This window comes from Arachis stenosperma, chromosome 3, assembly GCF_014773155.1.
Source record: "Arachis stenosperma cultivar V10309 chromosome 3, arast.V10309.gnm1.PFL2, whole genome shotgun sequence".
Classification (NCBI taxonomy): domain Eukaryota; kingdom Viridiplantae; phylum Streptophyta; class Magnoliopsida; order Fabales; family Fabaceae; genus Arachis; species Arachis stenosperma.
Window position 1 is genome coordinate 49,963,126 of NC_080379.1, and position 18,782 is coordinate 49,981,907.

The 18,782-nt window shown below is 33.2% G+C and overlaps 1 protein-coding gene across 2 annotated transcripts; it reads right to left on the minus strand.

Annotated features, from left to right (window-relative positions):
• Positions 1-1,219: 1,219 nt before the first annotated feature.
• LOC130970492 (protein BIG GRAIN 1-like C) lies at positions 1,220-3,608 on the minus strand. 2 transcript variants are annotated; one of them, XM_057896596.1, is made up of 2 exons: positions 2,267-3,608; positions 1,220-1,657 (listed from the first exon to the last, which is right to left on the minus strand). In XM_057896596.1, exons 1-2 carry the CDS (start codon positions 3,430-3,432, stop codon positions 1,570-1,572), a joined length of 1,254 nt encoding a protein of 417 aa, XP_057752579.1. In that variant the 5' UTR covers positions 3,433-3,608; the 3' UTR covers positions 1,220-1,569. The 2 variants fall into 2 exon arrangements, with proteins under 2 accessions (XP_057752579.1, XP_057752578.1); XM_057896595.1 differs by lacking the exon at positions 1,220-1,657 and having other exon boundaries at positions 2,146-3,608.
• Positions 3,609-18,782: the final 15,174 nt, after the last annotated feature.

Sequence of the window (18,782 nt, forward strand, 5' to 3'; positions counted from 1 at the left end):
AATTTTTATAATTAATATTACCAAATTTTAAATTATGCATTTTATTGTATTTTTCAAATTATCTCATATGTGTACTAATAGATCAGGATTTTAATTATTTTAATATTTTTTATTTAATATTTATATGTATGTTTATTTATTGATTTTAATACGACGAATTAACAATTATTTTTAAAAATTTATTTTTTAATTTTTGTTTATATCTTATTTTTTATTTTTATTTTCTAATAGTCTATATGTAAAATATGAGTTATATAGTAAAAATTGTTAAAATTTTTTAATTTAAAATCTATAATTTCTGTAAAAAATTATATTTTAATAGATAATAATATAATAGAAGAATGTTAGAAATTTGATTTGAGAGAAATTAAAATTAATTTTAAAAAAATATTAATAACTCTAAGTACGTAAAAAAAAATAAATAATAAAAAGAATAATAAATAAAAAATATTATCATTTATTTATAAAAAAATAAAAAAATTTATTTGACATTTTTATATTATAATTATTCTTTGATTATTTATGATCACCGTTCATTACTTCATTTATCTTATTATTGATACGATTACATTCTAAGTGAATAAAAGAGTTGTTGGGCAATTAATTACCATTTAACTTCCATTTCTTTATTTGATCTTTTCTTCTTAGAAGAAAAATTAAACCTTCTTTTGTTGCTTTATATCCTGTTTTTATTGGCACGTAAGGCTCCAATCTCAGTGCTTCCAGCTTTTTCCCACCCACACTCACTATGCGACTACTCAATTCGTTACAAAATCAGTTTACCATTCCAAGGATGCTTATGCTAATGAAACCCTAATTCCAGCCTATTTCATACTTTTCAACAACAAATACACCATTTTTTATCTACATTTAAATCAGTGATTACTTCGATAAAAAACATCGTCAAAAGATAATATTATAAATAGTTAGATAATTAGACATATATTTAATTGAACTATCTAATAATTTGTAATATCATATTTATATAAAAATATTTTTATGAAAATAACTACTGTTTAAATTTTATTTAATAATAATTTTTTTTTGAAGTAAAAAATCTTAACACAACAAGGTGGAGTAAAAGAAAAGAAACAAAAATTCATAACACTAAAAATAACAACTTCTAGCCATCTCCGATATTGCCATCAATAATCACAGAGTTCACTATCAATTTACTCATCGTAACTTGTAAAGGATCTGTTAATAATATCCACCATACTTGAACCTTGATTTTTGAAGATTCTATCATTTCGTTCTAGCCAAATTGTCCAGATGACCGCAAAAAAACCAACTAATCACCGCTTCCGTTCCATCTTTTTCGCTGATATATTTGTCCAACTTTCATAGTGTCGCTTGAGCATACCTGGATTAGTCCATATCCTTCCAAGAGCGAACAACTAAGCACACCACACCTGCCAAGTGAGCTTACAACTAATGAACAAGTGAAAAGCAGTTTCAACAAATTTATGACATAAAACAGACATGTTATCATTCTGGTCAATAATACCTAATCTACACAATCTTTCCCTTGTATTCACCCTACCAACCAATACAAACTAAGTAAACAACTCAACCCTTGGTGGATGAATCCTCTCCAAATAGTACTAGTGAAACTATAGCTTGTAATATCTGTGAGAAGTACCTCTGTCTGAAATACCTGCACAAATAAATTAGTAAAATAAACACCTACTCTTTTTCATTTATATTCTTATTTATTGATTATAGTGTTCTTGTTTATTAATTAGGGTTATTAACCTAAATGTTTCTAAACACTTCTTAGCTAAATTAACTATATAATATAATAAAAATATTCATTATTTCATCGTTGCAATTAAAATATATAAAATTATACGTATAAATTCACTATTTATATATATATTTTAATATATTATATATAAATAATTAATTTAATAATTAATTTTTAATATATATATATATATATATATATATATATATATATATATATATATATATATCACGAATAATTAACTTAAGAATTCAATTGGGTAGTCAAATTTTTTTTGTCAACATCAATTAATATTTTTTAACTTTTTATCTTAAATTATAAATTATAAATCATAAATCATCAACTCTAAATCATAAATTTTAGACCTTTCGAAAATAAATTAAAAAAAAAGTGTACAACGAAATTTGAAGAAAAACTAACATGAACTAATTAAAAATTTTCCTATGAACAAAGCCATTAGCAATGGCCTTGTTGGTTTCTAAATTTGTAGTCTCATAAACCGGAAGTTCTTCTTGGTACCTTCCTTCAGCTCCACAAATAATATGATCTAATTCGAACAGATCAGAACTTGAATAACTCAAAGCATCCTCATCCTCATCCTGGTCCACATCCTCATCTTGACAATTACCATAATATCCACTAATATACTCGAATTTACCATCATTACCTTCACGTGAAGAATGATTTTCTCTTGCTTCTATGCAAGAAGTAGAACTTCTTGTAATCTTTCTAACATTCAATGAAAACAAGCTTGGATCTTTCTCACTATAAGCACTGTACCTCTGTTGTTGAGAATCATTCTCCCCAAGAATTAAGCTAACTGGGTAAAATCTCACAGATCTTTTGTCTCCATTATTATTATTATTGTCGTTCTTCGCTTTTGATGAAGATGATGATGAGGTTTTGCTCGTGCAAGACCTTCTTGAAAACGAAGCCGCCGCCATTGTTGTTGTTGATGATGAAGAAGAAAAACATGGGGACTTGGATTTGTGTTGGAATGTTAAGTTTACATCATCAACTGCTCCAACGTAACACATCTTCTTGGCCTTCTTCACGCTTCCAGAGTTGAAGATTGAACATAGGAAGTTAGCTATTCGGCTTCCCGGAGAGATTGGTTGCTTAACTTTCCGGTTCAATTCGCCGTACATTTTCAATGCTCTTAGCTTGCTCCTTGCAAATCTATCACTATCACCATCGCCATCGCTATCACCAGCACGCTTTTCCTTCTTCTTCTGCTGCTTTTTTTTATTCTTCTTCTTCCTCTGCTGCTTTGACGATGATGATGAAAATGTTGCACCAACACCATAGCTACATTCTGAGGAGGCTGATGAGGTGACAGAGTTCGTGAAGATTTGATGAGAGAATTCATCATTTAGCATCACTGCGTGACGACAAAGATGATTATTCATCATCTTCTCCTTCTTGTTCTTGTTCTTGTTCTTGTTCTTGTTCTTGTTGTTGCCTCCACCACCCCCACCCCCAACCCCACCATGGTTATGTTTCATGGTGGTGGTTGGGTTGGTTTTTTCTTCATTCAAGTGATGATGATGATGACCCACTTGTTGATGATTGTCAAGGTCGGATTTTGATCCGTCAATTGAACGGTATATGGCATCTAAGAGGGTGGAAGAGAAAGAAGGGGTTCTTTTTCTTTGTGGGTAGGTTAAGTTCTCCTCCTTCTCCATTATGTACAATCTAATTAAGTGTCAGTGCACACTACTACTACTACGATGTACTTTTATAGGGGAACATTGAAGCAGAGAAACATGTTAGAGCAGAGAAAGAGGGAAATTTTGTGTGCATGTGTGAGATTTGGTGATAGGAGGAAAGAGGACACTGAGGTTTATTTTAAGGGTGGTGAATAGCTGTAATGTTGGGACATCAAATGTCAAAAGCTGCAAGAGATATATAATAGGACACAAGTTGAGGATCATGTGAGAAACAGAGAAAGATTGTGTTTGTGTCTGTGATTTGAGGTTGTGAAAAAAAAGAGGAACACTGGTGGACCTGGAATAGAGAATTTTGAAAGTAGGCAATTTTTGTGACAAGTGACAACTTGGGATAAAATTGTGATATTTTATTTTAATTTTTCTTACTCAAGGCATGTATAGGTCTTTTTATTTTAAGCAATAGTGTACTACTGCAAAGAAAGTGTGTGGCTTTAGGTGAACATACATATACACATCTAATGGGAAATACGATAACTAGCTAAAGGTGCTCAACCTCCAAATATCCAATCAATTCCATACAATTGTTGAATAGATCTCTAAACGAAAAAAATTGATAAAGTGATAAAGCGAGGGTTAATCACTGGTGAATTTAAAATTTTAATTATATATAAACTCCATTGATCCAACAATTGCATAATCATAAATGATGAAAGAAATGGTAACGAAATTTTATTCTCATAAATATCATAATCAAAATAGATGATGGTCGGATTTCTCTCTACATTATAAAAAGAGCCTAAAGAGAAGGACAAGGTATATGCAAAATTCCAATTGATTGATTCATAAGGAAGTATTTCATAAACTAACTTAGTATTGAAATACTTTTTGCAGGTATCTATAACACTCTCTATTTTTTAATGACCGATGTAGATTTCTTCCAGCTCAAAGATTGAGCATATTATCTGGAGGAAGACAAGCTATACGCCGCAATCTCCATGGCAGGACAAAAATAATTGGCGCTCACCATGGGTCGAAAAATTAAAACTTTTTTTGCGCTCTAATTCTTAAGACCATGTTTGATAATCAATCTCCTTTAACATTATCTGAACTTCTTCATATGGTGACAGAGCTGCAACAAGCCAATCAACGTATGGAGACATAAAATCAACGAATGGCAAATCAGTTAGTTGAGCTTATTAATACTTGGATAACCAACAATGAGAATAATAAAAATAATGAAGGTGATGAGGAGGACGATAAAGACGAGATAAAAAACTCTATCTAACTCATATTTCGGAAACACAACGGCAAGACAATACTCAACCTACAGCTTAGATGGACAGACAAAATACTGCTAGTTCATTCACTACCGAAGTCATGAATTTTCAGCTTCCTCGACACTTTGCTTTACCTTTAACTTTGAAGCTTTATGATGGACTTGGTCCAAAAAGAAACATATACAAAAATTTTGTTCCATAATGCTCGTTAATGGTGCTTCTGATCCTATTTTATGTCGTTGTTTACTTACCTTTTTGGATACAACTGTACTTGATTAGTTTTCTTCTTTACTAGCAAGTTCTATTTCTTGCTTTCAGGTTTTGGCCAAGCTTTATGTGGGTCAATTTGTGGCCTCCTCCATATATCTACATGACTCTGATTATCTAAGCACAATTAAGCAAGGATAACATAAGAGCTTACGAGACTATGTCACTCGATTTACAAAGATCGCAATGAATATTCCTGAGGTGCATCATAATGCCATCAAAAGTGGACTTTAGCAAGAAAAGTTTCAAGAAACCATTGCTATCACTAAGCCAAAAACTCTCGTTAAATTCCATGAAAAAGGCCAAAGGACAAATGGAAGTTGAAGAGTTTCAGCAAGCTCGGGGATCAGAGAAAAACACTATCTTTAAGTGCATTCTTTCTTCCCTACCAATTTTAAAGCGTCCTGAACTAAGTAAACCTTTACATGTATATTTGTCTATCTCTAATATAGCTATAAGTTCTATTCTTGTTACAGAAATTCAGAAGCATTAGTGCCTTGTATATTTTGTTAGCAAGTCTCTCCAGCATTCCGAGCTTTGCTATCTAAAACTTGAAAAGCTCGCCTTGGCTCTTGCTTATTCAACTTGACGATTGTAACCTTATTTCCAAAGTCATACAATTATTGTCTGCACCGAGAAATCCCTGCAACAAGTCCTTGCTAAGCCCAAACTAGTAGGATGAATTATTAAGTGGTTCATTGAGTTATCAGAATTTGATATCAAATATTAGTCACGAGGGTCATTGAAATTTCAACATTTAGCTGCTTTCATTACCGAATTCACTACTGCTGATGCGAAGATCTCATCCGCACGTGGACCCTATATTTGGATGGTGCTTCTAACCCTAAGGGATGTGAAGTAGGTATCCTTTTAAGATGGCCAAGGAGTTGTATTAGAGCATTCATTCTTTTTAAAGCAAGTGACAATCAAGCTGAGTATGAAGGACTCTTAGTTGGGTTATGTTTGGCAAAAGACCTGTAGGTTCGACATATTCTTGTTTATTGTGACTCTTTACTTATGATACAGTAGGTAAACAATTTCTTCCAAGTAAAGGACCCCTTATTAGACACATATCTGACTGCTATCAAACATTTAATATCCTATTTTAAAAAATTTGATATACAACATATACCTAGGAAACAAAATTGACAAACAGATGTTTTATCTAAGTCAGTTACTACTCGTCTACATTCTATTGATGCATCCTTATTACAGCCTACACTAACAACTCTTAGTGTATATCTACCCCCTATTTTAAGTATATTTTAGGCATCAGATTGGAGATCTCCATATATTTCTTATTTGTAAACAAAAGAAATTCCATCTGAGATACCTAATCAGAGGAAATTTAAAAGATAGACTGTCTTTATTACCTTACTTGGCATTGACCTTTATAAGAGAGGATTCTCATATCCTCTCTTAAAATATGTGAGCCCATTAGAAGCAGACTTAGCACTTGCAGAACCACATGAAGGAGTTTGTGGCTGTAACACCTTAACTTTTAGCACCTCATGATCGCACCAAAAGTAAGGCGTTACTAACCTAATTCCTTTTATTATCTATTTAATATTGAGCCTTTACGCGTAAATCTATTGATGGTTTTACTAAAACTTATAACTTTTCTAACAAGAACAAAAAAACACATATTCATATACTTAATATCAATAATACATTGTAGTAACATACAAAAGCAATTACAGAACCTACCTCTCTGAATAAATCTCTAACTAACAAGGCAAAGGGAAAACAAATTCTAACAACTCAACTCATAAACATATTCCTTTGTGCTCTCGCTTCTTCGCAATAAGCCTTCGTACCTGTAGCTGAAAGGGGGTGGAAATAGGGGGTAAGAACTGGGGAGTTCTTAGTAGGGTCGGGGTTACGAGTTAAGTTCATTCTATATATACTTGGTCAGCAATAACAGTCAACAAGGTACCATCTAATTCAACAATTAAAGAACATAGAATTCAAACACTCATTTACACACCCACAATCACAGAAAATACACTCATAAACAAATATGCGCAAACAAGTATGATACATGTCTATTCCTAGTGCCGGTAATGAGCTCATCTGTCGGATTCGACCCACTCCTGACGTAACTCAGCAACCTTTGTCTGAGTTTGGTTTCCAGTTCCATAACCTATGTAAGCAATTTCTGTCTTACAGGTGCGACTCTTTTGAGCCGATGTATGCAAACATAACCTCTGTAAGCAACCTCGGTCTTACAGGTGAGGCTCTCTTTGGCCTATGTATGTATTGATAACCTCTGTAAGCAACCTCCATCTTACAGGTGCGACCATCCCCGCGATTAGCCAATGTATCTCTGGAAAGCAAATCTCGGTGGACTCACCACCATATCTCTGCTCGTTTTCAGCAGGTAAGCAATCATCTCTGCTTATCTCCTTTTCGTTTTGTTCTTTCTTACTTTTCTTCTCTATTCTCTGCTCTCCTGTAGTAAAGGTTCTTTAGATTCTTTTAATCTTTTGGCTTTCTGCTCTCCTGTGGCAGAGGTTCTTTATATTCCTTTAGTCTATGCTCTCTGCTCTCCTGTGACAGAGATCCCTTTAACTAATATATTCTTTTTTTCTCATCATTCTTTTAATTCCTTACTTTTAACATCAAAAACTATCTTCACCCTCTTCTCTCATTTTTTCCTAAATGTTTTATGAAGAGGAGATCATGAGATCTTTAGTTTAGATTTGTCTTTCTAAATCTTTCAGAAAAACTTGTCTATTTACCACTGTCTATTTTATTTTTCATAATACATACCATAATATTCTTATAAAATAATATCTTGATAAATAATAATTCGTAATAATAATTTACTCTAATGTAAATGAGTAATTTTAAACAAATATTTAAAATAATATTTCTAATACTCGTAAAACTTATTTTATAAAAACTTATTTTCAAACTTTTATTAATTACTTTCTAAACCATGAATTTTTTAATATTTTATTTTTTACTTTAATATTTTATAAAATTATATTTAAACCTTCACTTTGTTTCATATTTATATAAATAACCCTGAACTTTTATAAAATACCTGTTTTACCCATAAACTTTATTTATACCCAAAATACCCAAAAAATTTATATAATTAAAACATTAAACTTAATCTTTTCATAAAAATACAAGTATATTTCCTCAAAAATAATTCTTCTTGGTTGATTCTTCCCTTCACCAAGAACCGAAACCCTCCTTATTTTCTTTTTAAAATATACATTTAAATCATCATCCATTTTTTAGTTTTACGGTTACTGATTTTTCACAACTTTTAGTTTAATTCCTCGGTCATTAAACCTGGCCCATTTTAATAAAAAAACTAACACAATAACAGCCTCAAATCAGCCTGATTATCACAGTTTGGGCAGCACAAACATGACCAAATCATAAGCTTAATCACATATAACAATATATCAACAAAATTCAATATGAAGGCAATCAAACTCCATCAATAATCAATCACAACAACCATTCACTTATCCAACACAAATTTAATCGATGAGAATTTATTGAAACCCTACTTCCATACCGAATCAAAATACTCGAGGCTATGGAGAAGCTTTCTGACCGAGCTACCAAAGAAGAAAATGTTAGAAATTGTCTGTGCCTCCTAGAACTCCAGTTTGCCGAACTCAAGGAGTAGGGGAGCTATGTCACCGTCAACTTCCACCGATCAAAAGTGGTGCCAACGTGTAGAGGAGAAGGATACAAACACTTTTATCAGATTAGATTTTTTATTGGAGTTACGAATCGCAAGATATCGAAACTGAAAGTTCGATGGGGGTTACGGTTCTCTCTCTTTCTCTCCCGGCCACTCTTTTTCTTTGCATGCAATGAGTATTGAAACTGAATGATGAAGTTTGATAAAAAAAATAGATACCAGAAGCTTAATACTAGATTGACAATAGTAATTCCTATTTCTTCCAAAGATACATCATCGCCTCTATAGCCAGGTTGTAAATTAAACACTTACATAATTCATATTGAAGGTTTGGGTGAGGGTTTGCATGTTTCCCTCTTTTTTTCCCTTGCTTCAGCGTGTTTCTCTTTGAGAAGAAGAACAATGAGCTGAAGCTCATGTGTTTTAATGAGATGGGTTGGGCCTTGGGCCCAATATGGGCCCGATTCGCCCGATTTGGCCCGTTCGGCCCAATTTTGGACCAAATTCTTTAAAATTAGTATCAAAATTCCTATTTTAATCTTCTCTACTCCATTAAACTATAAAATTTTATTTTTTAATTTCTTGATTAATAATTATTTTATTGGCTAGTTATTCACTAATTTTTTCGGATTTTACATCCTACCCTCCTAATAAAAATTTTTGCCCTCGAAAATTCACTTTCAAATATTCACATATGCTCCCTTAGATTTAACCGACCTCATTAAAACTTCAATGTTTCAATTCAATGTTTTCCAAATCCATCATCCAAAGACCAACAATTTATCCATCACAATTTAAGCACAAATCCAACTACAACTCTAATAATTTATACAACGATTTCAAATTCAATCTAATCTCTTAGCCACAATCAAATTTAATTACCTGCAAATTACTATTGGCATTAACTCGCTAAACCTTTCAGGTATTCAAACCTAAAGTATTTCTAATCATCTTCCATAGCTCTCATTTGCAGCTATCCTATTTTAATATTTTCGCAAGCTTCTGTTGCATCACTCTGATCGTTAGACACCGAGAATCCAATCATGTACTCACGTTATATTCCCTTATCAGATCATAAAACCTAGGCTGACTTCTATGCTTTCTCAACTCAACCGGAGTAATACTTATGCTCATCCTAAGACTCAATCACGATCTCATTAAAATTCTAGATCTCAATACTCACATCACCTAATTATTTAAAACCTATAACATCAGTTTTCTAACAATGGTCATTATCCCATTTTCTACACAATGATACAAATTTATGAATCTTTACTTCAAGTTCAAGCCTAAGGTATACCAATGCCGTCTACAAATCTTCTCTCTTCGCAATCATCAAGATCCAATCAATTCAAGCCTAACTAAACCGATCAATTTCAATTATTCGCCTCTAGGTATCTTGCTCAACAATCTAAAACCAACACACTAATCTCATGTATACCACTACCAAGATTTCCATCTCGGTGTTTTCTCATCGGTTCGTTCTAGGAAATCCTTCCCCGAGTACCTTGCTCATGTCCATGAGATGCTATTCGGGTCTTGTCCACACAAAACAAGTGATACCAAGGTGATCAATCTCAATATCCCAAGTTAAATGCTTCAAATTACCAAAGGTACACTCATGAACTTCATGCTAGATGTATCAACTAGATATCCTAACTAGCACAGGCACAAACTTAGAGTATGCATTGAAGGATAAGCAGTCCATCCCTCAGGCTCACGAGGACGAACTGCTCTGATACCATAATATAACACCTTAATTTATAGATCTTTATGCTCGAGCCATAAGTCAGCGATATTAAGGTGGTACGATTCTCAAGGTGGATTATAATACGTAACTATATATATGTTAAAGGGAAATATTAAACGAGAAGTCTGAAAAGGAGTAGAATAAAATTGCGAACGAAAATAACACTCTCGTATGTAGATAACAGACGATAAAGCATGTTCAAAAAGCGTTGAGAAATTAATTCATTAAGAAAGAATAAGGTAAGGATGATATATTTACATATGTATATATATAATCATAAGTAAATTAACTTAGTCACGACCTGCGAAGTTTAGACCTGCTAGGGTACAGAATCTTAATACTAGATTGACAACAGTAATTCCTATTTCTCCCAAAGATACATCATCGCCTCTATAGGCAGGTTGCAAATTAAATACTTACATAATTCATATTGAAGGTTTGGGTGAGGGTTTGCATGTTTTCCCCTTTTTTTCCCTTGCTTCAGCGTGTTTCTCTTTGAGAAGAAGAATAATGAGCTGAAGCTCATGTGTTTTAATGAGATGGGTTGGGCCTTGGGCCCAATACGGGCCCGATTCGCCCCAATTCAGCCCGCTCGACCCAATTTTGGGCCAAATTCTTTAAAATTAGTATCAAATTTTCTATTTTAATTTTCTCTACTCCATTAAACTATAAAATTCTATTTTCTAATTTCTTGATTAATAATTATTTTATTGGTTAGTTATTTACTAATTTTATCGGATTTTACAAGTTCAGTGTGCAAATGATAAATCCGTCGTTCTAATACCAGCCTGCCTTGTAACCATTTTACATCGAGCCTATCTTGTATCTTCCTCTTTGCGCCAGACTTTTTACCTATATTTTTACCTATATATATATATATATATATATATATATATATATATATGTTGAGACCTTAAAGCTTATTCTTTACATGTTAGTCTTATATATGTCAAAATATTTTGATTTTTTTCTTATGTGTTCAAAGGTAAAGCTAGTTTGAACTTTTTCCAACTTGTATCAATTTTCGAGGGTGAAAATTTTTGTAAAGTGGGTAGAATGTAACGACCCTCAATTTAAAAAATATAAAAATAAATAAGTTATAATTTATTTTATAAATTGGAGTTCCTTATTTTTAGAAATTATTTTTTTAAAAGTAATTAAATTAATTTAGAACTATTTGAATTGAATTAAATTCATATTCTTATATATTTTTGTTATGATAAAATATTTTACATAATTAAAACTATAATTTAATAATTTATAAATAATAAAAATTATATATATATATATTAATTTGAGTAATTGATATTTTTAATTAAAAAATAATAGAGTTTAGTTAATAATATTATTATCGAGCTCGATATCCACCGATATGAGTAAATATCGGTACTCTTCAATGAACTTAACCTTGCTAATGCTTTACTGTATATCTTTTGTTATTACATTGCTAATATCATTTATATTAATAACTCATATATATTTAACCTTATATATATTATTATTATAATTATTTTAGCCTTATTATTATTATTATTATTATTATTATTATTATTATTATTATTATTATTTCCTTCAGTGGTTATTATATATATGACCGAAGATCAAATATGCATGATACATAAGCATCTGTTTTTTTTTATCAAACTTCATCATTCAGTTTCAATACTCATTGCATGCAAAGAGAAAGAGTGACAGAGAGAGAAAGAGAGAAAACCGTAACCCCATCGAACTTCCAGCTTTGATTTCTTACGATCCGTAACTCCAATAAAAAATCTAATTCAATAAAAGTGTTCGTATCTTCTTCCTCTACACATTGGTACCACTTTTGATTGGTGAAAATTGACGGTGACGTAGCTCCCATACTCCTTGAGTTCGGCCAACTGGAGTTCTAGGAGGCGCAGACGATTTCTGACATTTTCTTCTTCGGCAGCTCGGTCAAAAAGTTTCTCCGTAGCCTCGAGTATTTTGATTCCGTACGGAGGTAGGATTTCGGTAAATTCTCACCGATTAAATTTGTGTTGGATAAGTAAATGGTTGTCGTGCTTGATTATTGATGGAGTTTGATTGGCTTCACATTGAATTTTGTTGATATATTGTTATATGTGATTAAGCTTGTGATTTGGTCATGTTTGTGCTGCCAAACTGTGATAATGAGGCTGATTTGGGACTGTTATTGTGTTAGTTTTTTATTAAAATGGGTGAGGTTTAATGGCTGAGAAATTAAATTAAAAGTTGTGAAAAATCGGTAGCCGTAAAACTAAAAAAACAGATTAAGATTTAAATGTATATTTTAAAAAGAAAATAAGGAGGCTTTCGGTTTTGGGCGAAGAGAAGAATCAACCAAGAATTATTTTTGAGGGTAATATTATAATTATATAAGTTTTTTGGGTATTTTGGATAATAAATAAAGTTCAAGGGTAAAATAGGCATTTTATAAAAGTTCAAGATTATTTATATAAATATGAAACAAAGTGAAGGATTAAATATAATTTTATAAAATATTGAAGTCAAAAATAAAATATTAAAGAATTCATATTTTAGAAAGTAATTAATAAAGGTTTGAAAATAAGATTTTATAAAATAAGTTTTAAGAGTATTATAAATATTATTTTAAATTTTATTTAAAATTACTCATTTATATTAGAGTAAATTATTATTACGAATTATTATTTATCAAGATATTATTTTATAAGAATATTATTGTATGTATTACAAAAAATAAAACAGAGAGTAGTAAACAGACAAGTTTTTCTAAAAGCTTTAGAAAGACAAATCTAAGCTAAGGATCTCATGATCCTCTTCATAAAAGATTTAGAAAAAAATGAAGGAAGAGTCTGAAGATAGTTTTTGATTTTAAAAGTAAGGAATTAAAAGAATGATGAAAAAAGAAAAGTAAAGAATACATTAGTTAAAGGGATCTCTGCCACAGAAGAGCAGAGAGTAAAGACTAAAAGAATATAAAAAACCTCTGCCACAGGATAGAAAAGAGCCAAAAGATTAAAAGAATCTAAAGAACCTCTGCTACAGGAGAGCAGAGAATAGAGAAGAAAAGAAAGAAAGAACAAAATGAAAAGGAGATATGCAGAGATGATTGCTTACTTGCTAAAAACGAGCAGAGATATGGTGATGAGTCCACCGAGATTTGCTTTCTAGAGATACATCGGCCAATCCAGGGGATGGTCACACCTGTAAGACGGAGGTTCCTTACAGAGATTATCAATACATACATAGGCCAGAGAGAGCCTCACCTGTAAGACCGAGGTTGCTTACAGAGGTTATGTTTGCATACATCAGCTCAAGAGAGTTGCACCTGTAAGACAGAGATTGCTTACAGAGGTTATGACACTGAAAACCAAACTCAGACAAAGGTTGCTGAGTTACGTCGGGAGTGGGCGAAACCGACAGATGAGCTCATTAGCTGCACTAGGGATAGACATGCATCATACTTGTTTGCGCATATTTGTTTGTGAGTGTATTTTCTCTGATTGTGGGTATGCTAAATGACTGTTTGAATTCTGTGTTCTTTAATTGTTGAATTAGATGGTACCTTGTTGACTGTTATTGCTGACCAAATATATATGGAATGAACTTAACTCGTAACCTCGACCCTACTAAGAACTCCCCAGTTCTTACCCCCTATTTCCAGCCCCTTTCAGCTACAGGTGTAAAGGCTTATTACGAAGCGGCGAGAGCACAGAGGAATATGTTTACGAGTTGAGTTGTTAGAATTTGTTTTCTCCTCGCCTTGTTAGTTAGATATTTATTGAGAGGGATAGGTTCTGTAATTGCTTTTGTATGTAATACTACAATGTATTATTGATATTAAGTATGTGAATATGTGTTGTTTGTTCTTGTTGGAAAAGTTATAAGTTTTAGTAAAACCATTGATAGATTTACGCCTAAAGGCTCAATATTAAATCGATAATAAAAGGAATTAGGTTAGTAATGCCTTACTTTTGATACGATCATGAGGTGCTAAAAGTTAGGGTGTTACATTATGGTATCAGAGCCTAATTTCGATCCAGGGACCTGTGGGTTATGATAATCCTTTTACTTAATATATCATTCTCTTCTTGTTCTTTTCTTTTCTTTCTCATCTTTCTCTTTTGTTTTCTTACTTCTTTTCTTCAATCTTTTAATTCTTTATCATAACTCAACTTCGCATTCTTTCCTCGTCTTTTCCTAAGTGTCTTATGAAAAAGAATTATAAAGTACTTTAATTAAGTCTGCGTTCTCTAATACTTTTAAGATTACTTTGCTTGCTTGCTTTCTCATCAATAATGCACATTATGATATTCTTACGAGGTAATAAGTTATAATAATAACTTATTTTAATATAAATGAGTAATTTTAAAGAAGTATTTGAAATAATAATTTTAATCTTCTTTTAAACCTTAGTCTATAAAACCTTATTTTCTAAAACTTTTACTTATTACCCAAAATACTTGAAAACTTATATAATTATACTTGAAAACTTATTATCCAGTAGAAGTTGACAGTGACATAGCTCCTCTTTCCCTCGAGTTCGGCCAATTAAAGTTCTAGGAGGCACAGATGATTTCTGTCATTTTTCTTTTCAGCGCTCGATCAAAAAGCTTTTCCAGAATTTTCGTTGATTTTGAATTTGTACTACGAAGGTAGAATTTTGGTAATTTTAATATGAATTAAATATTTTTTCTTTTCTATCATTCCATAATATAATTTATCTTCGCATTATTCTTTTGCCTTTCCCTAAGTGTCTTATGAAAAAGAATTATAAAGTACTGTAATTAAGTCTGTGTTTTCTAAAGTTTTTAAGATCACTCAGTTTGTTTTTCTATTTTTTACGATTCTCTCTCTTTCTCTCTCTATCTCTCTTTCTCTTTGCATGCAAGGAGTATTGAAACTGAATGATAAAGTTTGATAGAAAATAGATGCTTATGCGTCATGCCTATTTGATCTTCGGTCATAGGTCATATATATATATAACTTTTAAAAAGTCTTTTTATGATCAAGTCTAAAATTATATAGTTATTTATAGCCTTAATTTCAGAAATTATTTTATTAGAGATAATTAAGGCAAGTTCTGATTTATTGAATTTGAGATAAGTTATAATTATTATCCAATTTTATAATTATTGGATTATTTTCTATATTTAAATTATAAAGTTGGCAGTTATGAAATAATAGGGATTTTACATGATTTAGATTAGATAAGTAATATTTTAAATATTAATACTGCTATTTTTGAAAAATGAAAAAATTAATTATATTATTCCTAATGATTTGATTTGGACATTTTATTGAAAGTAATTTGTAAAATTGATGAGCAAATAGTATTTTTCTATTTGCAATTAGTGTTGGATTTAATTTGGGTTTCAATTACCATGTTATTCCTATTATATTTGAAATTACTAAAATGTCCATAACCCTAATTTTTGAAAATGAAACCCTAATCCCTCTAACCCTAGCAGCCGCCACTGAAACCCTCCCCCAAGAACCCAGCTGCAAGTAGAACACGCCGTTTTTCCATTCCTTCCATGAACCAAAGAAATAGAAGCAAAAGGGAAAGGGAGACTGAGCTGCGGCGAAGAGGGGAGGAGGGAGCTCACTGCCGCCGTACTGTGTAGAGCTGCCACCATCATTCCTCAGTTCTCTGTGCTCTGTCGACGCCACTGCGCCGCTGCCGAACCTACCACGCCTCGCTGTCAGTCACCGCCTTCACCCACTTTTTCCCCCTCATAACCTCACCCTCAGATTTCATAAACCCACACACACCGAACACACGTACACACATGGTGGAGTAGAGATCGGGCAGAGAGAGGGAGAGCGCTCGCGAGGCGCTGCTGCTGAAGCCATTGCCGCACCCTCGTCGCCGTTCTACTATGGACGCTATCGGGTCAGTGAAGAGGGAGGATTAGGTCGTGCGAGAAGAGCAGAGGGTGTGGATCGTGGTGCTTATGCCGCTGTGCTCCTTGCCGCAGCGCCGCCGCCGTGCTCCTTGCCGCAGCGCTGCCGCCGTTGTTTACCATCCACGCCACTGTCGAGCCATAATCGTGGAGGAAGCACAGCGCCGCCATGGGTTCATTACCGTCGAACTCGAAGGAGGAGGAAGGCCGCCCAGTCACACCGAGCAGGAGAGACTGAGAAAGCTGAGGCTGAGCTGGAGGTGCAACCACTGCAACCAGCCGCCGTTCACGTCAGCGGCGTTGCCTCCGTCGGGTCTGCCACCGGTCCGATCTGAGCAAGTGGAAGTACGATCGGAAGAGCAGGCAGGGAGCTATCGCCGCTGCTGCCAGCTCCTGGGTTCCGTTCAAGCCGCCGATCCTGCCGCCCAAAACTTCACTGCCGTCGCCAGAGAACTCTGCCGGTAAGGGTTTTAAGTTTGTGGTTTCGGTCATTTTGAGTTTCGAGAAGGTTTTGATGCTGCGCGATTTTTATAGATGACCCACCGGAGCTTCTGGCCGCCGCCGGAACCATTGTCGAGCCGGTTCAAAATCGCAGCTGTTCCGTTTTCTTAATTCGGTGAGTATATCTATTTTCGAAAGCCCTACGTTAGTGTCCCGTACGTGTATTAAAGCCTTTACGGTATTAATGTTTTTAGGATTTTGTAACTGAGGTTGCTTGTTGTAATTTAGAGCTGTTTATGCTGCTGCAAAAATGTGTGGGGCTGTGCCTTGAAGCTGCCTTTAATTTTGGGTTGAGGCGGAAAGGACTCGGTGAGGCGTTTGGGTTATGGTTTGCGTTTTGAGGTAGGGGCACTTTCCAAAAACTATGTTTTATGTATTGGAATTATTACATATGGATACTGATGTGAGACATTGTGTATTTGGTGATTGTATTAGCCTTATGTATTAATTGATTGTCTCAAATGATTATAAATGTTTGTTTGGCTGAATTGTTGTGCGACTTTGTGAAATGGAATGTTTTTGAAGTCGATTCTTTAAAGATTTGAAATTTGAGTTTAATCCGTTGGGGATTAATTTGAGTTGAGTTGACTTTCTTGATAATGTGAAAGATAGGATACTCTTTGAAATTCAGCTTGGTTTACTTTAATTGATTTGGTTTGATAAATGATTTGTTGCTGAATCGATTCTTTAAAGCTTTGGAAATGAGTTTAATTGGTTGGTAACGATTTGAATTCTTTTAAACGGCTTCCTTGAGATATGCAAATGAGGCGACTGTTGGATTTAGCCTGATTTTGAATTGATTCAGATTTTGGACTGTTGAAAAGGATTGAGGAACGGTTTAGTTGGGACCTGAACCGAGTGGCAAAAGTCTAAGTTTTAGGGGAGATGCTGCCGAAATTTCTATAAAAATTCTAGACTTGTTTGAAAAGCTATTTAAAAAGATTTGGATTTGAGAAATTGTATCATTTGAATCATTAGGAGAATATTTATGTTTTCAAACTTAATTTATTTAAGTGAACCTTATGCCTTAAGATCGACTTATTTAGAAATGAACTATTTTTACCATTTGAATCACTGATGGAAAGAATGATGCTCTAATATTGATTTCAATATAAAATGGAGCTTTTACCGATTTTAAAGGAAACTATACTTTTGACTGAATAATTAAGTTTGAGGCATTTTGGAAAAGGTTAGAAAAATGGATTTCAAGAAGAAATCCGAAAGTGGTTTGATTTAAATGCACTGGTTCCGTTTCAAGTGAATTGATTTTTGACCGGGTTGAAACTTGTGATTTTATATCATTCGGTTTCATAATAAATTCAGTTTTATTTACTTGAACCGAAAATCTAGGATTTTAAGAGTTTTCAATGAATTTTAAGGGATTGATATAGGTTGACCTTCCCTAAAGACTTGGGACTCTGCTGAGGAACTTTTGTTATAAAATCCCGTTGAAAATAAATCTTTAACTTGCCATGGTTTTGGAAGTTTTGGAAAAAGAATGCCGAGAGTGGCTCTGTTTTAAAAAGGGAACTCACTTTGAGTAAATTTGGCTTATGAGCCTGAGATGATTTGAGAAATGAGATCTTTAAAGCCAAAGCTGAAAAGAGTTGAAATTTGATTTCAAAGTGAAATGAGTTTAAAAAAATTGATTTATGGCTTAAGTGCCGATTTTATGAATTTGATGATTTTGAATGGTGGAAGTGCTATCTTGTTATGAGCCATAATGGCTGTGTATGATATTGATTTATGGCTGATTGCCGAATGAGTTATGAGCCGTATGGCTGACTATGAATTATGAATTTAAGCCGGATGGCTGAGAGGGATGTTGATCCATAGTTGAGAATAAATGCATATATAATTAATGAACGAATGTGGTAAATGAATAATGATGAATGTGAGTATGCTTGTGTTTTCTCTCTGGTTGTAAAGGTGACATGGCATCGATACCCTCTAATGGCGACAGGGCACAGATACCCTCTAATGGTGACAGGGCACATATTCCCTCTAATGAT

What these genes read in the sequence shown, in the direction of transcription:
- LOC130970492 (XM_057896595.1), bottom strand. Translation starts at nt 3,432, where the DNA reads ATGGAGAAGGAGGAGAACTTAACCTACCCACAAAGAAAAAGAACCCCT.